Source organism: Phalacrocorax carbo, chromosome 1 (assembly GCF_963921805.1).
Source record: "Phalacrocorax carbo chromosome 1, bPhaCar2.1, whole genome shotgun sequence".
NCBI classification, from domain to species: Eukaryota; Metazoa; Chordata; class Aves; order Suliformes; family Phalacrocoracidae; genus Phalacrocorax; species Phalacrocorax carbo.
In genome coordinates this window covers 101811859-101837937 of record NC_087513.1, presented here as the reverse complement: position 1 = coordinate 101837937, position 26079 = coordinate 101811859, and the positions used below count along the sequence as shown (strand labels likewise).

The 26079-nt window shown below is 50.4% G+C and overlaps 1 protein-coding gene across 3 annotated transcripts in view; it reads right to left on the bottom strand.

Moving 5' to 3' along the window:
- Nucleotides 1–26079, bottom strand: part of IGSF3 (immunoglobulin superfamily member 3) — a 101183-nt gene that overhangs the window by 36963 nt on the left and 38141 nt on the right. For all 3 annotated transcript variants that reach the window (XM_064469250.1, XM_064469269.1, XM_064469260.1), the window contains exon 3: nucleotides 547–957. In XM_064469250.1, the coding sequence (XP_064325320.1) occupies nucleotides 547–957 (411 nt within the window). The remainder of the gene's footprint in view (nucleotides 1–546; nucleotides 958–26079) is intronic.

The window sequence follows — 26079 nt, the reverse complement described above, 5'->3', positions numbered from 1 at the left end:
TACTTGCACCCTGCTCAGCTGGGGTGGAGAGGCAGGGCCTTTGTGGGTATGAGAGAGGAAGAAAGAGCTCAGCTGGGTCTTTAGATCTTTAGCAGGAACCCGTGCTGTGGGCTGTGAGAAGAATTTTGAGTTGCAAATGGACCTTGCGCAATACAGAAGTGCACACTGAAAGTTTTCATTTTATTTTCTGCTGTGTCACTCTATCTCCTCACTTACCAATATTTTCATTGCCTGTGCTAGCACCAAGTGCTTAAGATGTATGTTTCAGCTCATTGTCAGCCCCAGCTCGCTAGCCACGTTGGGAGCCATGCCACCCAAGCTCCCTTGCTGACCCAGTGTCCCCTGGTTGGTCTTTGCTGACACCTGCCCTGCCCACCGGCAGCGCTTGGGGCCCTCCTTTGCTCTCCTTCACCCTGCCAGCAGCCTCCCAAGTGGGGCACACAGCGAAGGAGGAAGCCAAGCTCCAGCCACTTAACAAGGTGCAGCCCTGTTTTCCACCTCCTCCCACCACCCAGCCAAGGAAGAAAAGGCAGAGGAGACACTGACCGGTGGCTTGCACGTTGATGATGGCACCTTGGGAACGCTTGCGGGTCATGGCGTACCAAGACTTGTCTGGGTCCTGGATCCACTCTGCCGCCTCACAGTAAAACTCGCCCTGATCTGATGGGTGGAGGTTGTAGATGGTGAGCTTTGAGGTGGTCTCCCCAACTTTGTCCAAACGAACATCCCCTGTGGCTTGCCGCTGAGCATAGGCACTGCCAGCCCGCAGGACGAAGTCTCGGCTGAGGGAGATGACCTCCACAGGTGCCTCACTGCCTCGCTGCCGGTACCAGGCGATGGAGACGTGGCTGTGCTGGGCTGTGCTCTTGGACACCTCGCACTTCAGCTCCAGGGAGTCGCGCTCCACTTTGTTGAGTGTCTGCGGGACTGCCGTCACTCGCAACGAGTCAGGGATCACTGCAGCAAAGCAGGATGGAGAAACACAGCCCAAGAGTTAGCAATGCCAAAACGCTGAGTCTAAAGCCCAGACGCGTCAAAGAAGAGCTGGGGGAGAAGTTTCTTTTTACAATTATAATTCGTTGCTAAGTATTAGCAAAGCCCTGTTAGCTCACATCTAGCCCCTAAAAAGGGGAGAATCATCCCCAAAACCTTTGGTTGGGAAAGACCACAACCTGCAGCACACACTCCAGCACTGTGCTTAAATTCCTGCTCAATGGCACAGGGTTTTCCATCACACAGCAGAGCAGCACAGCTTAATATATCCACTTCCCGTCGAGGCATTTCATCACAGGGGACCTCCCCTCCATCATGTGTCCCCCAGAATGCTTCGTGACCCCCCTCCTGCCCACATCCTTCAGCCACTCCTTAGCCCAGCACCACGGTCTTTGCCCCTCCGTCACCAGTGGGGCCAAGCTAAACATATTTAGTTCCTTTAATCTTCCCTCATAAAAAAGTCAGGAAATCCAATTCTCTTCTCCTTTGTTTATATCGTTTCATGTTTTAATGACCCCCTCAGGCCAAACAAAGGGGTTTCTGCATTTGGAGGGAAGTGGCTCCTCTGAGGGCAGCAATGCAATTGCAGCACGCCCAGCGCCCGCTCCTGGGACACAGCCACGTCAAGGCGCTTGGTAATAAAACTGCTGGCTACTTTTCCAGTTGATTAACTGGAGGAAAGGAAGTACAGCCGCTAAAATCAGGATGAAAAAAAACCAAACCCCGCAGCCCCCTTCAACCTTGCTTGATTTTAGCAAGCATCTTAATTTTAGCAAGAGGTTCTACCACCAGAAGATAGATTTTTTTCAAAAGAAGCCTTTCTAGACTTTGTTGTCTCAAGAAACATCACGTGGAAAGAAGAATGCAAACCTTCTCTCCAGCTCTGCAGACAAGGCAGTGTTAGCAAGCCTGTTAATGCCCATGGTTTCGCTGCGTACCAGTGGAATATAATTAACATATCGCAGTTCAGTTTCGTTGACAGCACTGGAAGGTTTGACAAAATTAGCTGAGCTGCCTAAAGCTGCATCTGTTTCATTCAGGCACAGCTACAGAAAGCAATGAGCTGCAGTGAAGACAACTGCTAGAATTATTTATGGCAGAAAACTCAAACGCAGAAGAGGGGAAAGAAAAAAAGCCATGAGATGGAGTAAACGAGAAGGAAATTTTCCCACATCCAGCCCGGATGGGAGCATTTGCTTTTACCAAACGTTCACTACCCAGGGAATTTACTGCCCCTGACAGGGAAAGTACCTGGTAAAGCCATTGCCTCTGTCCCTGTAGCCACATCTCCACCTCCCTCTCTTCCCCTCATCTTCCTCGCTGGGACTCCTGTCCCCTGCTCACTGGCAATAGCCTCTGGCAGACCACAGCTGGATCCTGCCTTGCTTCACCTTTCCCCCTTCCCTCCAACTCCCAAACCAGTGGTGACACCAGCAACTAACCTTGCTGGTTCATGCTGTCTGCACGGTAAGACTTTTATCGCTCATTTCAAACCATTCTGAATAATTTCCAGAGCCACGCGCTCTTATAACTTTTCTTACGTTATTTACATAAATTAAACCTGATCATCATCTTGCTGGAGTTACTTTCCTGCTGAGCTGTTTTGAAGGCAGAGCTCTCTGCTACACCAGCCTCCACACAACAGCTTATGGGAGGAAAGTGGGTATCTGTGAAGAAAGTGTACCCATCCTCCTTCTGCCAATTTGAGAGCCCTGCACACCCCACTGGTTGCCTGTGTGCCCCCCTAGCTCTGGTCAGCAGCACGGTCGCTCTCTGGCTAAGCACAAGACAGAGAGCAGAGAGCTGATTGCTCTAGGAGCCTTCCTGGCTCTGCGGGACAAGCCAGGTAATGCCTGAGTAGGGGACAGGCACATGGCTTGCCAGATGTGGAGCTGCCCGCTCCCCGGGGGTAACACCGGGAAGCCTGTCTGAAGGCTGGGCCTCAAGCAAGCACTTGGCATGGCATTCCCGGAGCAGGTTACATGCTGGCACAGGCACCATTTCACCAGCTCGAACCGTGACTTCGTATTTCCAGGTCATAACCTGGCTGGAGGGTTAGCATCTTTTATACCATGTGGGCAAGCTATTGCAAAATGCATTCCTGGAGAAAAATCAGGAGGCAGCGGCGTGCTGTTAAAGGCTGTCATTTAACTGTGGTAACACCTGACACGCTACGCTGCATTCCTCCTGTGCTTTTTGTTAAAAAAGCCAACCAAGATCCACCTGGTTAGAGGAATCAGTAAGACCTTTTGGGTTGCAGGCAGCCTTTAGGCCATTCTCTTAAATCAGCCTGGCATGGACATAGATTCAGCTGGAATCAGCTTCCTAACCAGGAGGACTAGAGACCTGCTTGCTAAATGAAAGCTCAGTTTCCAAAGGATCAGACATTGGGAGGGACAAGCAAGAGCCCTGAGCTGGCCAGGCCAGCAGGAAGGCTCTGTGATTCGCACCACCGCTCTCGCACTTGGTCAGCGATGCACAAACAACTGTTTTAGTTACACTGCAAGATGCCCCTCGGGTACCAGGTTTGGGGAGGGGGGAGGCAAGTAGAAGTAAGGGGAAAACACCATTCTCAAGAGGCAGCCAAAGGTGGTAGCAGGTCACAGCTCATTTCAGAAGCCTGATGAGCATTTCGTTCTGAGTGCTGTGGAGCACTGGGGACTCCCGCAATGGGGCCGCAGGTCTGCTGGGGCTCACACACCACCCCAAGGCGCAGACCCCACTGACCTGTGCTGACCAGAGGGCTACAAGCATGGCTTAGCCCATCAGGCTCGAGCAGATCGGGCCTGGAAGTCATGGAGAAAAAAGCAAGTAGGGAACGCTGTGAAGGTGCTCTCCAGGGCATGATGGCATGTGCAGGGAGGTGTGTTACCAGAAGAGAAGTTCCCCCCAAGGCAGTTATCCTGCTCAGGCTTAAGGACACCAGTTTGCAGATTAGGACATGAGTAACTCTTTGCACGGTGTTCACCGGAGCCCTGGCTCCACTACCAGCCATCATGCTGCTGAGCTGTCTGCACTCATCCCACACCCACCTGCCGTGGGAAGCACCAGGGCTTCTGGGGACACTCTGCAAGCCGAACTCCACTCAAAAGCATGGGTAAGCTTAGATGAGAGTCACCGCTGTGTGAAGGGGAGCAGGGCCACAGCTAAATCAGAGCTGAGATGGATGCTGCAGGACATGTCCTCTTGCCCGCTCACTCTCACCCAGCTCCTGCCTGTTTCTGCCCTCTTTTCAACGTGCCATCCTGGCACCCTGCCTTGCATTTCCCCCAGCATCTAATCTTGCCTCCTCCGTATGCCCCAACACAAGTCCACCCCTGCCAGCTGTCATGACCCGCTGGAGGTCATGCAGAGCTCCCTCTCTCCAGCATCAAGGTTTGCCTGTGAGTGGCTGCACAAGGAGGAGAACGGCTGAAAAGCACTTGATAGTAGCAAACCTGTTGTGCTACTGCCATCCCTGAGCCAGTCTGCCAAGTGTGGCCACAGCTGACAGCACTGAGCTTGCGCTGAGAGTGCTGAAAAAAAGGGCAGAAATACAGCGTCTCCTGTTAGTGCCCAAGCTGCAGGTTACTGCAGAGGACCCTGGAATAGGTACTCAGCAGTGGGTGGGCTGCTAAGCAGAGGGTGCTCAAAAGCACTCCCAAGTTTTGACAGGTCCTGAAATATTAAATGTGAATATTGCCACTAGAGGGTGTCAGGGACTCAGCTAGGCAGAGGCCCAGGGCACTGCTGCCGGGACAAGGAGGAGGAGGAAAAAGAGTGGAGCCTGGAGATGCTCCCTTCTCCCCCAGGGTGGTGCCCATGGGCATCCCTCCTCAGGAAGACTGCACACACAGCTCCAGTCAAGCCCACTTCAAATGCACACACCTCAAGCGACAAGGAGTTGGTGAGCTACGTAAAGGATTTACAGATCGGAAATTATGGCCTTTTAGGATAAGGAACTGGCTTACAGTGTCCCATTAAAGAAGCAGGGAGCAGAGACTGGAGTTCCCAGGTCTGGCCTCCGCACACATCTCAAATTCTCCAACGTTCTCTCCGCCAAGCCCCAGGAACAGCTCTGTTTCCAGCAGCTCCCGGTGCCATGCTGAACTCTGCCTCAGGCGGACAAAGAGAATGCAGGCATCTCCCTTTTCCCGGGGCTGGCTCTGGTTCTTCCTTGGGTATCCAAAACCCCTACCACCCACAAGGGGTATGCTATTGAACCTTTTATGAGCCAGACACAAACCAGAGAGCTACTAACATTTCATCTACTCCCAGGCAAAGCAGCAAACCTGCCTGAGATGCCTTTTCCTTGTTAAGTAATGCAGGAGGAACATCAGGCAGGGAGCCAGAGACTCCCTAGCTCGAGCTGGTAAAACAATGGTGTGAAGATTACTTAGCACCATGGTAGCCTGACATTGTAGTCTCTTCAGGAGTAAAACAACTTACACAGGCTACCCAACACAGGGGGACCATCTCAGGGCCACTGTAGAGCAAGTAAAACCCACCAGCCTCTTCTTCCCTTGGACTTTGTTATAGCTTTTACCCACTGAAACACTTTACAGGCACCCTTTGGTGCTACCCTATGTGCCCAGCTGCCCACTTCATACTACCTGGACAGAGCTAAGCTTGCCAAGAGTCAGGTGTGAACTATTTAGGAAGAACAAATACATGTACTCCCTGCTCCTAGGGAGCTGCTTCTGGCTGAGAAATACCACTCTGAATTTTGCAGGGAATTAGTGCAACAGTTATGTTTCCATCTGCCCCGTGACATCTTGTTGCCCCGCAGGGATCCCAGCTCAGCATGACAAACCTCCTTCCCCAGCCCCTCTGGTTCTGCATGCAAGACAGAAACAAGCTGCTGAAGAGGAACTGCAATGCCACCAGTCCAGAGGAGAGAGCACTGGCAGACGCTGAACTGCACCGTGAATGGCACTACAGGGGCACAGCTTTTCATTATTACCCTCTGCAATCTACTAACCTCCTACGGCCACCCATGCCACCCAGGGAAGGAGGGTCTGCCACTGAAGCCATCCTGATGCTACAGAAACGGCTGGAAGAGCTCTCAGTGAGCCACGCTCCTTATATCCCTTCCCCACACCACTATTAATTTCCATTCCTTACAGGATCCCAATATTTGTTGTGCTGGTTTTGGCTGGGGTAGACTTAGTTTTCTTCACAGTAGTTAGTATGGGGCTATATTTTGGATTCATGCTGGAAACAGTGTTGATAACCCAGGGATGTTTTAGTTACTGCTGAGCAGGGCTTACACAGAGCCAAGGCCTTTTCTGCCTCTCACCCCACCCCACCCCACCAGTGAGCAGGCTGGGGCTGCACAAGAAGCTGGGAGGGGGCACAGCCGGGACAGCTGACCCCAACTGACCAAAGGGATATCCCACACCATACAACACCATGCTCAGCATATAAAGCTGGGGGAAAAAAGAAGGAAGTGGAGATGTTGAGAGTGATGGCGTTTGTCTTCCCAAATAACTGTTAACATGGGATGGAGCCCTGCTTTCCTGGAGATGGCTGAACACCTGCCTGCCCAAGGGAAGTATGGAATTAATTCCTTGTTTTGCTCTGCTTGTGGATGTTGCTTTCGCTGTTAACCTGTCTTTATCTCAGCCCATGAGTTTTCTCACTTTTACTCTTCTGATTCTCTCCCCCATCCCACTGAGGGGGGAGCAAGCAAGCGGCTGGGTGCCACTTAGTTGCCGGCTGGGGTTAAACCACAATATGTGCGCGTGCGTGTGGCAGGAGGAAGGGGTGGTAATAAGGCAAGAAAGATATCTAGATTAGCAATGTAATCCTCTCAAGCCCTCATGCCTGGCAATTAGCTGTACATGCCGATCCATACCTGCTGCAGCACACCAGACACTGCTCTTCCTCATCAATCAAAAGCTCACATAATGCTTCAGCACGGAAGAAAAACACGCTATGTTATGCTGCAAAACTCACAAAGATCCGCAAATGTCACCTTTGCAAGTGGACAAAACTGAGCAGATCATGCTGCTGGTAGTGTCCTTTGCTTGCCTTATTTTTAAGTCCCAACTAAAAACTCGCAGCTGGCCTGGGGCAGGGAGAGGAAAGCTTTGCTCCTGTTGTTGCTGCTTATAAGTTTCCCTCACTGCCCGAGGTCCTACCCAGGAGCAGAATTTGAGAAGGCAAACCTACCACCCCAAAATGTGCTTTCACTGGGACTGAGGATTTGGGGTCTCCGTGCAAAACTTTCCCTCTTCTCTTCCTTGCCTACCAATACATAGCAACAGGCTCCTGGTACCATGGGGAAAATGTAAAGCAAGTGTTAATAATCTGGGGGGTTATTTGTTAGTAATTTACTTGTTTGGGGATTACCTTCCTTCCATAAAGCCCAATGTGCACTGAGAAATAAGGATGATTAAAGACAGGTTTAAATGAAAGGCAGCTGAAAGACTACTAATTGTGTAACTAAATTAAAAAAGAAATTATACATTTTCCTGAATTAGTCAATGAATTCACTTCAAGATCCTGAAGGGGTGAGCAGAACTTGCACTGTGGTCTAAAGAAAAGTAGTCAGAATATAATTTTAATCCTTGTGCAAATGTTTAAGCCTTGTTTTAAATGAGAATGAAGTAACTTTCAGTTGCTGCACAATCAAGAGATACAGGGTGAAGCACTGCAGTCACCTGCAATTTTATTACCACAACATTCTGCAGTAAGACTGGGAAAATAAAATAACACCTAGTTAGGACATACACAGTTTTTCAAAAGAGCAGTTTGTTGCTGATTCAGCTGCTGGCAGAAGGCAAGAGGGGAGCCAAAGAGTTAAGTAAGATGGCACAGCAGTTGTTTCACAGGAGCAGTAATAAATCCCCGATTACAATAGTATCGTTGTTGGTACATTAACGACTGGCTGGAACGATTATGCCAATAGAAATGCATCTCCCAAAGCAACTGGGTGAGTTCAAACAGCCAGTAAAAAAGGGCGCAGAAGAAAAAAGAAGTAACTAACATAGGATAAAGGGGAAAAGAGAATCAAACAAAAGACGCAAGAATTGGAAATTAGGTTAGTCCCTTTCTGACTCAATGGACTGAACTTCTCCTCGCTTGCTGTGGGCTCTGTTAGTTGTGTACCCAGCCTGCCCCACACACCCATTCGAGGCTGTCACTATGCTCCCTCCCAGGCAGTGGCAGAAGATCCCGTTGCACAACCTGCTCCCGCTCTACGACACACCTTGCCAGAAGAGCTTCCTGGCCAAAGCTGCTCACCCGAGCCGCATAGGATCCCTAGCCAGATGGTGCGGTTGCGAGCCAGTGCACCCACCCTGGGCACACAGGGCAGCGATGCTCTCCCACAGCTTCCCAAGCCCCACATGAACCCACAGGAGTTGGCAGAGGGTGCCCTGTGGCCCCACCAACAACCCCTTCCCTGCACACCCAGGGAAGGCGTGACAGGGGAACAGACATGCTCAGCCCCAGCTCCAGCTTGTCCTTGATGGACCCTGGGGAGCTACAGCTTTCCCAGCTGCTTGTGAACGCCTCAGCTCTGGGAGAAAAGGACACCCGCCCTCTCCTTTCCGTCTGGGCTTTACTCTGGGCTCTAGCCCAGGCAGGACAGTGCTGTTCAGAGCAGTTCTGCAAGCCTCCTCCTTCCAGTGAGTGGCAGATACTCCAAAATTGCTGGTCCCCTTCCCTCCACTGATTCGGATGCAGCATGGTGATTGCCAGGAGCACATTCACCCACGCTGGCCCTATTCCGTTGTGCCCCATCGCCCCTCTGCCCTCAGCTAAAGCCGCTTCAGGCAGCAGGGGAAGGCAGGCTCCTGCTAACAAGCTCCTTCTCTTCTCTCCACCCACCCCATCCCAAAGCACCCCAAGGAACATCTGGTTATTAGGACAGCTAATTTAGGTGGAGAAGTACAAGTGACCTCATTAAAAGAAAAAAAATAGAGAAGAAACCAGGAAGGGGTGGTAAAAGGACAAAGCGGCACCCAGCAGTGAGAGTCATCATTTGTTCATTAAGCAAAAATTAGCCGGAGCATCGGTGGAGCAAACCCCGATGACAGGCGGCCCGAGGGGCAGAGACACTGGGGATGCAGGGGCGCCCAAAGAGCACGGCGAGCCGGGTGCGTGGCAGGGGCAGAGAGCACAGGCCTCATGTCTGCCTCCATCTCCCAGCTGCGGCAGGGAAGAAAACCTTCACTCCCTCACACGTGCACGTGTTTTTTGCAATCCTGATCTGTGAGGCAGACTCCCTCTGCAAGGAGAAGTGTGCAAACCAGCCTGCAAGCAAGGAAAGGCACATGGTGGTGGCGGAGATGACACAGAATCATAGAATCACTTAGGCAAAGGGACAGGTGTTTTCCCTTCCCTGCAATGGGGAAACTCGCACTTTGTGACAGCGTGACGTCCCTGCTCTGCTGCTACTCAACACCTGACAAGACACGGTTCCTCAGTGCGCTCTGTATTTGGGCTCTGTGGTGGCAGCACGCTCCCTTCAGCAGGCCGGCACCCCAGGCAGACCCAGACAAGATTCAGGCACATGGCGGCATGGCCCTGCTCCTGCAAGTCTGCCGAGGGTGACGCTCGCTCCTGGGCCTCTGCCTGGTGTGCCCCCAGCTGTGGGACCTCCCCACGTCTCAGCTGCATTGCTCAGTGTTACCTGGCCAGGCTGCCAGCCCAGCACAGCACCGCTGAGCACCCCACGGACCCCCTCCAAAACAGAGCTCAGGGGAGACATCTGGGAAGGGCAGCAGTGGGCTGCAGACCACCACGTATCACACCAAGCGCTTATCTGCGGAGGCAATAGCCTCCTGCAGCAAGCTAAGGTGAGTCAGCTCACAAATCCCTCCTTCTCCATCTCCCTCCCTCTTCTACAATCTCACCTTTGTGAGGCTTTAGCTCTCCCGCTGATCCCGAGCACCACCAGCGAGCTGCCACAGCTTAAGGCAAGCCTAAGCCACTGCAAACATGAGGGCAGAGCACATCAGTATGCACCTCTTCCGCCAAGGGTTAAGCTGTTGCATTTTACTTAACAGCACTTGTGAGCTAAGAGCAGGGATGTGGGAATTTGCTGTGGCTTAAGCTGGCACAGGGCAACCTGCTAAGCCACAGCCACCCAGAGCCTGCAGGCCATCCAGGGAAAGCAAGGGAAAAAAAAAAAACAAACCACCCAGCAAACATGGAGTGAAGGAGCTGACGCAGCCTGGGCTCCTCTGAAACTGTGCGTGCAGTACTGTCTTGATGTTTTACACCTCTGAAGCTGAAGTTAAAAAATTATAGAAATGGGAAGCTTAGCAAATCCTCTTTTCTGCAGTTTTTTAAAACCCTTATTTCATTCAACCTAACGCACTTAGGCAGGCAGGCAATACAAACAGCTGAACAGGGAGAGAGGCATGTAGTATCGTTTCAAAACAATCAAAACACATCTCAGGCCGTATTCCCCCTGGCCTGTAATGTTTGCGGTGCTTTACAGTCAGGTGAGTCGCCCTTCTAAAAAATCAATTTTCAAGGAGGATTCTCCTTTACTTCAAATACACAAGCAAGAGCAGGAGCAACATTGTGGGTAAGAGTGCGGAGCTGCTTTCCGAGACTAGTGCCCCTGCTTCAAGAGCTCGGCAGAGATCACACAGGAGGTCAAGGCACACCCATGAGAGCTGTTTTTCTTTTACTTATGCAATAATGAAGGTTTTGAAACCTTGCAAGTGCCTTTCTCCCATCTGCCTTCTGGGATCTGACCTACCCCGAGAGCTGCAAAACCCAGGGCCAGAGCTTCCAACAACCCCTTCTGGCCAGTCACTCCTTAAGCTCAGCAGCAGGGGTTTGCTTTTGCTTCTGGGGCAAGATCACACAGAACAAGACACGCTTGGGAGACAATTTTCGTGAGCAGCATTTTTTAAGTAAAAACTCTATAGGGGCTTCCAAATGGGGAACCTGGCTCCATCCCTTCCAAAACCCACCTTCCTGCTGAACACACAAGAATGGAGCGAGCATTTCAGCCCTCACAAGCAAAGTGCTGAAGCAAGCACAGAATTAGGGTTTTTTTTCTCTATTACAACTCAAATTTCTCTTCAGCCCAGGTCTGGGTCTAAGTTCCCATGGGAAGACAAAGTGAAAATGCTGGCATCCTGACGCACAGACAGGGAAGGAGAGAGCAGAATCGCATCTTCTTCACATGAGTAGGTGAGAAAAAGTTTTGAAATCTAAGAACAAAAAAATCCCCCATACACACTTAGACAATGGAAATCTTTTCTTTCTCTAACAGTCCTGTTTAAAGCGCAGACATTGTTTGTAACATATTATACAAACATACATCTTCACCAGACAACAACCATCTACTGAGCCACAAAGTCAGCGTGAACTGGAGATATTTCTGGGAGCTGGAATAAAGGATGTTGGTTCTTTTGGATATTTCCAAGCTACTTTCCTCCAACAAGGTTTTGGCAGCTCAGAACCGTTATTCTAAAGCTGGCACTCCTGTGATGAATGAAAGACATAGTCTGGCTCTTGCAGGACCAAATCCAAGTTCTCCAACCACGAGGACCACCTGCTCTCCTCCTGCACTAGAGACTGTCGAAAGCAGAATTAAGACAAGTAATGCAAATTCAGCCAAACAGTTGACAGACTTTTGCCACCTGATCAAGGTATCATAGATAAAACCAGGTAACATTAACTTCTGCAAATCTATTTTCCTGATAAGTTTTTTTTCTACCGTACTTTCTGCAATTTTGCCTCTTATGCACATGCCTATGGTCATCTCTCAAGAAGCTTCAAGCTTCTTCTAGTTCAGGTGGCGGTCATTTCAGGGACAGAGGATAAGAAAAGAGGAGCTGAAATGTTGTACTTGGAAGGGCTTTTGAATCTGCAAAAAAGTCTGGAAAAGCTAGTCTGGCATGCACAACCAGCTGACTTTCTACATGAGAGCACTTGGCATCTTTATATTGAAATGTTTTAATAAATGTATTTATTTTTATATTCATCGATCTGGGCATTTCAAAGCACACAGTGCCCTTCCTTTCTCCCCCTTCTCCCATTCTACCTCTCTCAGACTTCTGTGAATCTCTCTGGTTATCACCCAATGACAGATGGCCATCATCAAGTTGCTCGCCCTGCAAAAGGGCACTTTTTGTGCTTCAGCAGCATCCACACACACAGCTACAGAAGGGGACATCACTTTTCCCTACAAACCATGCTCTATTTGAAGGAGATGAGGAAGATGACAGGGCATGTCAAGGCAGCGGGAAGAGCTGTGAACAAGGATCAGTTGATGGAAATAATGACGGCTCTCTGTCATGAAGTTCTGCACTGCCTTGACAAGGAGTGTGAAGAAACCCTTTTGTTCACCAACTCTAAGGCAGCAGCTCCTAAACCAGACAGACAGGCAGAAAGGATTCACTCAATAGTTTAGTTCCTGCTACACAAATTGAGTTCCAAATGTTTTTGGAATGGCCCTCTGACCCTTCTTATATGGAGGGGGTGCGATGACTATCCAGGGGAAGCTTTGCTCTTCCCCAGCATTAAGTCCTCCTTCAAGCAACCTCAATGAACTGACAGCAGAGCTACCCACAGAAAACCCACCAGGCGGTCTTCCATGACACACTAAATGCTGAATGGCAGCATCATTTCAGAAAGCGATGGACACTTTCTGCAGCTTTACAGCCGTCGGTTGCTTGTCCTGCTCGCCAAGTGACCCCCATGAGGCAAGCAGCCTTGTTGGAAGATGGCTCGCTCAGAGCCAGCAGCACAGATACACACCACTGATGGTTAGTCAGAATGGAAAGGTCTGAGTCTTGCAAAATACAGCTAGGTCTTCTAGGGCACAGTGCTCCAAGTTTTCCAGACTACCCCAAATCCTTTGCAGGAGCCAGTGGGCATTTAAAAATAAGCATTCAGGAAATAAATTTCACATTAAAATAAGGAGAAGATGCTTTTGGTGCACCTATCATTAACCCAAAGGCACACACTGTATCAAGTAGTGCATTAAAAAACCCACTCAAAACAGTGAAGAAAATAAGTCATGAAATAAACTAGTAAATAGGAAGTTTCCATGATGTCTCCAGTGCAGGATCAATATCACCGACTCCAGCAAATCCAGGACTTTATTTATAGCACTTCCAGCCTTCTACCAGTGAAGCCTCTGAGTGAGAGCCAAGCACAGCTGACACACTGCTGTCCCCAGGTCTCCAGACAGCTCCAGTTTTCCCAGTTTCACCATTGCATCTGAATGCAAAAGGCTCTGCAAGCTGCCAGCTTCCCAGCTGCTATTCGCGACCCTGTAGGTAAATGGCAAAGTGACCAGCCTGAAGCATTTGACTTGTGCTGCTTCTTCTCGAGAATGCCCTCACAGAGGTAGGCTCCGGAGTCTGACTGGCTGAGACACCAAGAGAGGCATGCCCAGGAACAGCGGCAGATATTCTGCTGGTTGCTGTCTGCTCAGCAGACTGAGGAAAGCACAGCGTAATGGAAATATCGCCAACTCACATCAGCATGAAGAGACTCTTGACAGAAGGAGGGAGAGGGAAGCTCTTCTGAGCAGTTAACAAGAACAGGCAATCTCTGTACGTCCTGGACAACTGTGAAATAAAAATAAGGGAGCAAGACCCAAAGGTAACACTTCCAGACTGCAAAAGCAGGAGGCTACAGGGTGGGCTTCTCACCGCAGCAGTAATTTTGGACAGGATCTTCTTGCATGTCTATCTTTTGTATCAGCCTCTGGCTGGTAGGCATCCTCAGGCTAACCTCTTCCTACAGATACTTGGGCTTCAAGGAGAGACAACAGGAAAGAGTTTCCTGTGAAGCTTCAACTACCTATGTTTCACATCCAGAAGTGCCACCAGCTCTGCCTCATCTGTGCCTCAGGCTGAATCTGCTCAGGGCCTGTTTCACCTTCTCCTGCACAAAGAAAACAGCTCGTCTCACAAGCATCCGTAAAGTTTAAAAGCCCAAGATCTCTCATGCAGATGAGCAAATAAAGAACATATTGGGATTCTGATAAGATACTTATTCTTCCATCAACCTTGCTCTGTACCATCTGTGGGGGAAATAAACTTCTCACAGCTATCTGATCCAAGTGACACACCAATGGCAAATGGTCAGAGCAGATTAACTATTTAACTCATGGCAGGTGCACAGACCCACAACCCATTTAACAGCTTTCCTCCTGCCTCACAAAAGCAGCCTCGCTGATACCCTCATAGTACCACCATGGGGACTGGGAGTTTGCTGAAACAGAGACCCTGTGCAAAGCCTGTACCTAGGCAATAAGGCTCACTGTTCATGCTGCACACTCTGCAGAAGCATCACCCTTCTGCCTTAGCTGAAAGAAGAGCAGGGTATGGTGTGTGTCCCCACTGACAAAATGAGACTATGCAATTACAGTGAGAGTGTGTGTGCCTGTCTCCCACCTAACTTTAGCAAGCGGCTACTGCTTCCAGAGTGGCTAAAGCTCTCAAACAAATACCGAGAGATGGCTAGCAGTCTCAGAATTAAGTTTCACAGGTTTCATGAATTTCTGGAGAAAGAGAGGAGATGCCCATCATGTATTAGTATTTCTCTGCAGGGTACAATGCAACGTTTGGTCAACCCTTAGACACCAAAGAAGCCACCTGGAAGACAACCATGGGGATACCCCAATAAAGAAAATGCAATGATTGCGCTTTATTAGATACCTAGGAATTCAACCATGAAGCAAAACCCACAGGAAACCAAGCTTCACTAGTTCCTCTGCTCACATTTAGTGTTCTTTCTTTTATAAAATAAATCTTCTCCAAACTCAGCGCTGGTATCAGCACGCTATCCTGTCTAAAACGGGGGTCCACTCGTCCACTCAAACAAAAAACCCAGCGAAGGTAGACTCAGGAGCCTTGTTTCACGGCACAGGTAGCACATGTCCTCACTCCTTGCCTATCAGTGTTTGTTCCCTGTAGCCTAGACATACAAAGTGGGGCAGTTTTAAAGGCTATTTCAGATCACAGCTAAATTCATGTAAACACGACCTTCAGAAAGGAAGAAGAGCTTTAGCCTGTTCCTTGTTCTGTTACATTAAAATGGCAAAAAAGATTTTTTTTTCTTCCTTAATTATTCTGGTTTGTTTTCCAAAACCCTTGCTTGAGCACATTAAATATTCAGGTCTCCTGTGCCCTAGCAGACTCAAGGGTGACTGAAGAACTAGTTGAATCATGACAGCACAGAAGGGAGAGCAGAGAAATCAATAAGGGAAGGGCGCTTCAGGCAGACTCTTACAGGTCCCAAGCCCCGGCTTGTTTCTAGTAACAGGCACACTTGGGAGAAAACTTCCTTGGGAAAGACTTGCAAACTGGCCCATCGGCAGAGATGGGAGAAGACTCCCAGCTCACACCTGAGGCTCCAAACAGCCCTTCCAGGCACATTCTTCCAAATACCACCACTCTATAGCAAAATGAATTATACAGCAACACTGCACGCTACCCTCCCAAAATAAAGAAGCAGGGAGGTGATTTAAAAAAGAAAAAAACCCCAAATATCTTTGTTTAAGAAAAATGTTCATTCTTCTAGCCATCACTGAAAAAAAAAACTAAAACACTAACATGAAAGAGACAGAAAGCTATTTGCCCTTAAAATTCATTGCAAGTTTATTTGAGTACTCGCTCATCCTCAGACATTAAGGACTGGTTATGCCAGAAAAATCTATGCAAAGTGACTCAAGTTAAAATAATGCAGCCTCTTATACTTGTTTCTTAATATAGTTTTGCAGCAGACTTTAATGCATGCAGTTTACTTCGATAATCTAAGGAATTTAAGGGTGTCCCCATAGTGAAGGGGTAATAAGATTCTGGAAAAAAGACACAAAGGCCAAATACAAGACTCACTACGTCATATGTTACAAATGAAAAGCCAATTCCTTTCATGCCACCAATGCAGATTCAACCCCCTAGAGTGCCCAAAAACAATATGAGAAAAATGTGAAGATTAAATTCCTAGGAGGCCGACAAACGCTCTTCCTTTACCCACAGAGCTGCTGAGGTGCACACCACCACACTGAGAACATTGAGAGCATGGCTTTCCATTGGCTTCAGTTAAGTCTGACGCAGGAGCCTTTCCCCGTGGCCCACGGGACGTTTGCACCCTGGAAGCACAGGCCGAGAGCGGGGAAGAGGCAGCCATGACCCCAACCAATGTACCAGGCTCATCCTGAGCACAGCAGTAGATCTGGGGTTATGGATGTGCAGCCTAACATGGCCAGCAGTGCTGACTGGTTTGCCGAGTTTCACCTCCACCAGTCCCCTACTACCCTTTTTTATCTTAACCTATGGTCAATTAGGTCCCTGTGATTCAATCTTCTTCCTTTAAGGAAGAGAGTTGTACATAGGCTTTCCACCTCTAGAGTTCATGGTGACTGCTGTGGTCTTGCCCTGGGCATTGACAAATACACCGTTCACAAAGGTTTTGAGACAACTTTCCACTAAAGTTTGCAGCACCAGCTCCCTCCTGAAAATGTTATCTCCATGGGGGCACTGCCACACGCACACCCACCCAGGCATGCACAGCGTGGATGACCACAAGACTGTCCTGGTGAGTCAAGCACACCATAAAGAAACTCCTCCACTGGGCGAGGAAGAAAGGCAAGGTCAGTGAACTCAGTCTTTCCCCATTTTGGTGTGCACAGCTACTCATGGAGTCAGTCAGCACTGAAGAGTCCAGGCAGGCTTGGAGCATCCATACCCTTCTACTTGCCTGCCTATGGGTTAGACCAGGCCACCCACCAGTGTGAGCAGTATCACACCTCCCCAGAGCAGTCCCAACATTTTGATCTAACAGAGCCGTGTCCCACCAAGTCAAGAAACTCCACACTCTGCCAAGGACCTAACTAGCGACAAAAGAGGTGACCATCTTACAAATCCTCCCAGTAGCCCAATGGAAGGTTGGCTCCTCCATAGCAAGCAAGGCACCATGACCCCTCTTTCCCAAAATCCCCAACCACCTCCATCAGGACACAGCAAAAGAGACCAAACCACGACAAAGAGCCCCCCCATAGCCCAACACTTCTGGGTCAAGGGCAGCGTTTTCCCAAAGTAAGATGAAAGTCACTTTCCTTCGCTGCCTGGTGAAGGAAACAACCTTGTTGACTGTACAACCCCAGGCAAGCACTGAACCACCGCCTCCCCAGTCTCCCGGCACCTGGAGCAAAAACCAGCAGTGCCCTGGGAGAAGCTGCGCTTATTATCGGCAGCAGCAGCTCCTGGCACATAGTCCCCCAGGAAGAAAAGGCTGGATCATAACCTGCAGCCAGGGAGACCCGCAAAAGGAGGACACCGTCAGCTTTACATGCTCAGGAAACTTCACATCACTGAAAAAAAAATTGCAAGGTTTGGGATTTGTTTGTTTTTACAAAGCCCCCAGTAGCCATCACATTATTAGAGGAGATTATGGAACATCTCTGTGGACATGTCCAACAGCATATACCTGCGAGAATTCTCATCTTCCTTTTAAATATTTCCCTCCTTCCTGTCTTCCACTTTTTTTTTTAAATTATTTTTATTGTTTCTTTGCAGGCTCCTCATTTATCTTCAGACTCATCCATTTAAATTTTAATAAGAGACTTCACTGTCTACTCCCTTTTTCTTCAAAGGCCCTACTTTATTTTTTTTTGCTTCTTCTCAGTCTCTCCAGCCTAATTATTATTATTTTTAACCTTCAGTAGTTTCCTTTGCTTTCTTCTCCATTCTAATCTCCCCCTGCTCTGTTTTCTCCCTCAGTACTAAGTCCCTTTCACCACTCACCTCCCTCTCACCCGCAGCCAAGCATCCAAATACATGTGGAACAAGCGTAACCAAGCATAAATATGAAAGGGATCATCCAATTTCAGCAAAACGCTTGCCCCTACCTATTCAAATATTTGAGTTGTAATGATTGAAGTCCAAGAAGATAATTTTTTTTTTAAACAGAGCTCTGCAGGTCTTTAATAAACCTCAGCCTCCACCTCAATGGCAGCCAGGACTCCAGTTGCTGAGCTGTTTCCTATGCATTACAGCAGATTTGCTCCAAGGTAAAGAGAGAGGGACGCCTAAGCTAGGAGCTTGAATTATAAGGAGATTTCATTCCCCAGTTGATGGTTTATTGAAATTCAATGCCTCCCTCTCACCTGCCGCTTTGTTATGCTAACCTCTTCTGGCTGGCCTAAAATTTCCACTCCATGGCGCAGGCAAGCAGCCGCACTCCCATCAAACCCGGGGAACTGCACCCTGCCCCAACACCTGCTGGAGGAGGCATGGGCACAGCCTCTTGGCGGGGCACACCTCTGTCCCATCGCTGAGCAGGGGTCCACTCCTCCTAATGGGAGGTAGGTATGGGGGTGTCACTAAAGGCTGGCCTCAGTGCCAGGGGACACCCGGCGATGGCCACATCGCACCCAAGCTGGTGAGAAGGGCTACACAGGCTCCTCTTGCCTTGGGGAACGGGGGGCCACCGGCGTTTTGACTCCCTCACACAGACCACTCGTCAGGGTCTTGCACTTCTATTGCAAGCAACCTCACTCTCCTCCGAACAGTAAGAACGACCGTTTCGCCCCTGAGGGCAGGGAGGAGGAGAGGAAGCTGTCTTCTGCTGGCAAGGTACAGGGAGGAGGAGAGGAAGCAGTTTCCTGCTGGCAAGGTACAGCTCCCATCAGATTTCCACCTTCCAAAAACTGCATGGGCTTGCAAGCCGCACCTGACAGCTTGCAGAGCAGCTGAGCTGGAGGAGTTCAGGGCAAAGCAGCCAGCTGGTGCCTGTGATGCCAGCTCCCCCCCGGCCCAACTCTCCAGAGCCCCATGTCACGTGCTGACGTCCAAGAAGAAAGATTAAACCCGCATGCAGCTCACAGTGCCCTGGGATAAGCACGTGCAGGAGCTGCCAGCCCCTTTTGCTGCTCCTCCTTTCCAAAAATGCAGAGGCACAAGGAGGGCACGGTGAGGATGCAGACAAGGAAACCACACTTGGCATGTAACAGAACCCTTGCTGGAGAGTAATACTGCATTTTGCAAATGTTTCATTAAAAGTAAGCCCTCCGGAAGGGAAGAAAATAGCACCTTCCTTTTCCAAAACAGGGTAAAACATGCAAGAACCGAATGATACATGCCCCTGGTCGAGGCAGTAAGACAGAACCCATCCTATAAATGCCCACCAAGGAGTATGACCGTTTTGACATAGCACTGCCACAGCATTGGCAAAATACTGTGTTTGCAGAGTGGAGTAGAACTGGAGTACGAAGTAATCTGCTAACACTCCTTGCCATCTCTCCGTTTCTAGAGAAGACAGAAGGCTGCTGCGAATGGTAGCAAAGACTTTACTTCTTGCCAACCGTGATGCACAAACCTGGCTGAAAAAGAAAACAATATATCTACTTCTGTTTTATCAATATTTTTATTTAATTCCCATACAGTCACCTAGGTTTTAAACTGACTATTTTACACCCACCCTCAGCCGCGGAGATGCCCTCAGCAACCCGGAAAGCCTTGGGTGAAGATTTGCTAAAGCAAGCCCACCACACCCTTCCAGATGCTGCTGCCCCGCGCCAGCGCTGGCAGGGCACACCGGCGCACCCCCAGCAAGCAGGTCAGGCTCTGCAGGGAAGAAGGTGCTCACGTTTAGCGTCCCGCAGGAAAAGCAGGTCTCGCCAGTACAACCAGCCCAGCAGCAGCTGGCTGTAAGCTCCCAGAGGGAAAGTTTTTGAAAGCACCCCGAATTCCCCAGCATTCGGGTCCCCCCCGCAGCTGCTTTCCCACAAAGCAGACCTCAAACCAGGCTCTCACCGGGAGGAAATAAATAAATAAAACAAAATACACCCGTGTGCAGGCTCATGCAATTTTAATCAAACTAATGTCTGCAAAAAGGGCGGTAGAGGGGCGGGGGCAGGGAGGGATTACAGTGCCACTTGTTCAAAGTGCTCCCATTTATTCCACATCTGCACTCCCTTTTGAGCTCCCAACAGCAGCGAGGAGTACGAGACGTACAAAGTGAGCGTGTGGTGCACGCTGAGCTGTCTCTTCGCTTTAGTCACCGTCTGCTGCTAATGTCAGTGACAGAGCACTCCAGGGATCACGGATCGACGCCTCGGGTGCCGTGCCAGCTAATTACACGCTGGCAAAAGCACCCAGAGGGTGGAAAAATGAAAGAGATGAAACCGAGCATCCTAAAAACCAATGGATAACTTAACAGGGGGCCAGGAGCTAGGGAGCCCGGACCTGCTTTCCTCAGGGCTAGGGGAAAATGGGTAACACATGGAGGGGGAGGGGGGACAGAGAGCACCCTGAGCTCCATCAGGCATGGTCTTGCCCCACAGCAGTGTGAGGGTGCTGGAAGAAGGGAAGGGGACAGTGTGACAGCCCTGCCCAGGCAGCAATACAACGGGGTGGCAGAGGAATGCTGAAAATGCACTTGCAGGCATCTCCAGGCCTGCCAGCAGAAGGAGACGGCAGCAACACGGGGAAAAGTTTTGCAGACTGTTTCTTGCAGAAGCACTGGGCAAAAAGCTAGATCTGCAGAAGGGGGAGAGGAGCTGGCGGCTCGTGGGAGTATAGCGATGTTTTTGCCAGCGGTGCCAATGCCTATCGTGTTTCAGTGGTGGAAGAGAGGAGCTCATGGCAGGAGCAGGAAGAGGGGAACTCTGTCCCTCACCTGACCACACAGCCCTGCAAGCCCTCATACCTGTCTCTCAGCTAGCCTGCTGCTAAGCCAGCAATATCGGTGCTCACAGGCCTCGCAGGGAACACAAAATGCTTAATAACTGTGTGGAAGAAGCGGTCCGATAACTACAACCCCTCCCTTGGAGACACCTGAGAGCCACCCACCGCATGGGAGAGGCAAGAAGCGACAGAACTGCTCAGGAACAGGTTCCTGGGGGGGGCTCAGGTATTAACCAATCCACCCCTAGCCCCGGGACCTGACCACAGCTCCCAGACAGGGATTAAAGCCAGCAAAATGAGAATTTCAAACATGCATCCGGCAAACCCATGTGCATTCCCTGCAGCGGCAAATAATCAAGTGCCAAGGAAGAGATTAACCCTGCGGGACTGAAGGAAACAAAGGCATAAGAGCTGGTCTGTTTAAGAAGCTGCTGCTGCTGCTGCTGCTGCTGCTTCTCCCAGACGGATACAAATCTGACCAGCAGGAACAAGGGCAGCGCCTGCATGAGAACTACTGATTGCTAGGAAATATAAGCCTCTGATTTTATGCGGATCTGCAACAAGCAGCATGAAGATCCCTGCAATGGCTATTATGGCAGAGGTGGTGAGTCAGGTAGGCTCCTACCCAGGTTGTACCATGGGATGCATTGCTTTAGAACTTATTTTAGCTGATGGTGAGCAGGCCACAAGGCCCTATGCACCAGCCCCCACTCCACTGGCTGCTAGACCTACAGAAGGCAGCACACTGCACGCTTGGGCACCGATTGCCATGCCCTGATAAATGGGCAACAGCTCCTCACTTGGTGTCAAAGCGATGCGGGCTACTGATGGAGCAGCGGGACTATGGGGGTGTCCTTTGCAGGTCACAGAGCTTGATTATTTGGGGTGGTGGGGACATGGACAACACCAGCCAAGGGGGAGAGATCACTGTACCTGCAGAGGTGGAGGAACTGTGTCCTTGCCAGCATTTGCTTGCTCAGAGGACCACCTGTTCAAAGCTGAGACAGGGCATCATGCAGCACAAAATGAGCGGCTGCTCCTCGTTTGCAGGCAGATGCAGCCCATGCCTTTTCTGGGAGGATGCTCTCCCTGCACGCTGCCGGCAGGCTAGAAATTGCAACAGACTTCCACATGCTCCCTACTCAATGGCTAGATGTGTGTCATGTCAGGCTTCAAGTGACACATCCCTAATGCTGGTGCTGCTGCAGCGGGAACACGGTTCCCAGTCAAGCAGCCTCCAGCAATACTACCTTCGGCCGTGATCTTGTCAGGTTTCATAAGCTTAATCAGGCTCTGCTCCAGACAGCATACAGGGGTTTCACTGGCAGGCTGGCTCCAGACATAAGCCCTGAACTCTCAACAGCAGCACTGTGTCCTGGCAGTCAACAGGAGGATCTGCATTTCAGTCTTGACAACTTCAACCAGCAGATAAAGAACAGGACAGGTGGACCATCGGGCATCAGCTCAGTGTACCAGTAGCAGGACTGGAACTATGGCATCTGGCTCAAACCTGTTACACTTTAGCCGTGATGGAAAGCACCTTCTAGCCTTTTGGGGAGGGGTCTAAGGAACAGAGGGTTCTGGGGCGGCTCCTGGGGCACACAGGTCATTTAAAACATCTTATTAGTGCAAACTGTCCAGTTACCCAGCTAGACTTAGCCCTACCAGAGCATCCTGTGGCCTTAATATGCCGCAGGAGTTGACAAGTCCACCTTGCTGTACTGATCGTCTGTGATAGAGCTGCCTGCAGAAACTCATCCCACCGCTGCCACGGGGCAGCTCAGCACCCATGCAGCACGCTGAGCTGGTGCTGTGCTTGTCTACCGCAACAGGCTCTGGCTAAGCCTGACCCCACAGACATGACCCAAAGCCACTGCACGCCCCTGGTGTCCCAGTTCCTCCTCTCCCCTTCCCTCCATCGACATCAGACCCTCAGCAGGAGCCTCTTGAAACAGATGAGATCTGACGAGCCCAGTGTCTCCGAGGACAGGCATGCAGCACGTGCTGCTCTGGCCACAGACACAAGGGAGCAGAAGTGATCCGAGAGTGCCAGGCACTGGCATTTCATTCCCCACCGCTCCCCAGCACCCGTGACTCACAAAGTCACTTCAAAAGGAGCTCCTCAAAGCACGGTGTTGCTGCCTCCAACTTTGCAGTTGCAAGGGGAAAGGAAGAAAGAGTAGGAGGCAGCAGCGCAAAGGTAATTACTGCATCCTGACAGCCCTGATGGAAGACAGCATTGAAACCCCCATAGCCTGCTCTGGGGTCAAGAGCCTGAAACAGCATCTATGGAAGCCACAGAAGGCGTTCAGGGCTGATGTCTCTGGCATCTTTGGGGCCTCCTCCCATTGCAGAGGGAGCAAGGACACTCCTTCCACCCCAGCCACAGTCCATCACAGGTCATTCCCACGTGCAGCCCTCCCTGCTCCACCACCTCTGGGACACCACCCTCCTACACATCCTGCTGCTCTTCACGACATAAAACCTCCTGTCCAATATCTTCCCACCTGCCGCTTCCACGCTCCCTCCTCTTGCCTTCCCAGTGCTGCTGTTCCTGCTTTCCTTCCTGCTCCCTTTTCACCTCTCTTTTTTTTCCCCCCACCTTTTGTTTTTAACTCCCTCACCCCCAGTCTCCCTGAGCCCGCTCATTCTCTGCCTTGCGCTCCCCTTCACGTTGCCCATCCAGGACTGTGATGGCCTCAACCTTCCCATTCCCCAGCAAGGGCAGGCGCCCCTCAATTCCTCCTAGCCACACCACAGCCAAAGGGCTCCATCTCTGGCTCAGTTTACCCTGCACCCCAGGCCCCGCTTGGAGGCAGGAGCCCCTCATGCAAAGGGATGCTTATCCCCCAGGGCCACCTGCACCGACCACCGTGTTCCTCCAGATAAACTCAAACACTTACGTGGCTTCAGCCACCAAACAGCTTGAGCGGAGCTTTATGGATGAAAAGCAGTGCTCCTAATTTTACTCAGTAGATAAGCTCTGCAGTGCTACTACACAGGTGTGCCTGAGCAGCCTGAGCAGAGTTGGTGACACATTGGCCCAGGATATCACTGCAGAAGGGGAGAGGCTGGAAGAACCCCTGTGGCTGTAGCGCATCTCCAGGCTGTCCCAGAGCTTCTGCCCCTCTCAGCGCAGCCTTTCTGGCCAGCACCCACAGCCAGGGAGCTCGTCTGAAGCAGAGAGTCTCTCCAAATGAACGCCTCATGCCTCTGGCAACCCCACCTCTCCACCAGCTTCACCTTCCCTGTAGGCTAGCATTTCTGTGCCAGAGCTCCCACCTTCCAGCCACAGTGCCAGGTGGGCCATCCGTTGTGCACGACCATCACCCGCAGCTTTGCAAGGAGTCCTATCTGCGGACAGGTGGCATCAGTACACCTGAGAGAGCTCAAAAGGTGACAACAGACTGCCAGAGTGCCTGTGGTCATCTGTGGCATGCTGATGCAATTCTTCAGTGGGCAAGGCTCAAGAGCCTCACATTAACCCTCTGATAAGTAACCTGCTGCTTGAGGATCTTCTCTTCATTTCCATGCAGCAGCACAAAGCCATTAAAAAAAACGGTCTCTCTAAATCTTCTCACCCTCAGTAAGTTTGCCATTACAAGTTACGGTCGTGAAATGCATTTGTAAGAAATGGTTTTCTAAAAATCTTGCTCTCTTGAACAGGCAGGGTCTGAGAAAGTTAGGTGCTCAGAACACATCATGCCTAGGACAGAAGCATCCCTATCCGGAAAACCCTGCCTGCCATGACATGCTTCCCTAAGACAGGCATCCTTAGCTACAACATTTCTTTGCAGAGGCCTAAGTTATCATTTTAACTAGTACACAGTAAGGAATAAAGCCCTAAAGGGCACAATATGTTGAAATACAGTGTCAGGGAACCGGAGCAGGACTGAGCACAGACACCAAAGGGCATCCAGCCCATTAGTAGCAACTCAGCCAGCGACAATCCCTTAAGGCAGAGGCTCATTCAGATTTCAAATGGGGAGCAGAGCAGCTCCACCTCTTGACTCCATAGGGCCAGAGGGTAAAATCACGCTTCTCTCCACATTTAAAAGTGCCTTTGTTCAGGTTCTGCCAGTTAGCTCTGGCTTTGCGTCTCTTTGTAGGCTCTCTAGAAACGTCTCTTGTAGATGGCAAGGGCAAGCGGGGCGTTTATCCCATCCCATAAGCATTCTCTGAAATACTCCAAGCACTGTGGACGCTGTCCGGCCAGAAGGTGGCCCTCCCTAAGCCAACATGACTTCTGGATGCATGCACACAGCCCCAGAGCCGTCCACCATCAACAAAGCCTGCTGGAGAGAGGGAGAGGATAAAATAAAAACGTGCATGTGGCTTGAAATGAGACTTCTCTCCTGCAGGCGCAGCTTTCTCAGTGCCAAGGGTTGCCACTGCTCTTCTTTTCTGAAGGTGGCACAGAAACCTTAAATTGGGGGGAACACATTAGTGTAAACCCAACTAAGCGCCACCTCACAAGAGCTGGAGAGGGTGCACGGGGCACCCCCCGCCGCCCATGCTCCTGGGGGCTGCAGCAGCACAGCCTCTGGTACCCCCCAGGGGGCAGATTCATGGATGATAGCAGCCACCCCTTCCTCAAATGATGAGCCAGTGCTGCCTGCAGCACTCTCACGTTCCTTGCAGCTCTCCTTCCCATTACATCTCCTATTTATAAACAGCTGTTTGGCAGTATTACTAATCAGTGCCGTGTGGAATAATGTTACATTTCCCTCAACATTACTATTTTATCTTCTTTCCTCCCTACCTCCAGCTGCTGCTTTCCTTCTACCACCCCCAGTCTGGGAAGCAAGAATACATTCCTTCATTTTATCCAGGCTCTACTTCTCTCATAATGTAAACAATTTACTTATAACCCATGAAAAAAAAAATTAAATACTGTTAAACCCTCTTAAAATAAATACTTGCCGAAGGAATATCAGCTGGAGACTGCTCTCTGACTTATAATAATCCCACTGCGCCCAGGGAAATCCTCTTAAACCTATATCAGATAAAGATTGTAAAACTGTTATAAGGCTAAATTGACAGGGCAGCCACAGAATCAAGCTGGAAAATTTCTCTTCCCAGCTTCTCCCTACTGAGGGGCAGCTCTGCCCCAGTGCAGGTCAGGCTTCCTTCTCAGCACATGAGGCAAAACACTTGTGCTGCACAGCTCAGTGGCGTGGGACCCCACACTGCCTGGCAGGAGCTGGAGGGAGTGGGAAAGGCCAGTCCTGCCAGGGCTTCAGGCTGGAGGAGGAGGCAGGAGGGAGGCACCCTTGGGACCCAAAGCCTCTCTCTGGAGCACCAAAGCATTTCTCTCCCCTTCCTGCCCCACCCCCGCCAGCAAGCAGCAGAAGGAGGGCAGAGACCCCCTGATGCTTTAAAACAGAAGAAATCTACCCCCAGGATGCTCAATAGCGACATCTCTAAATTAGCAGATACAGAGCCCACATTTCTGAGCCCTCCTGAGAGGCACGATGGAAGGAGCAGG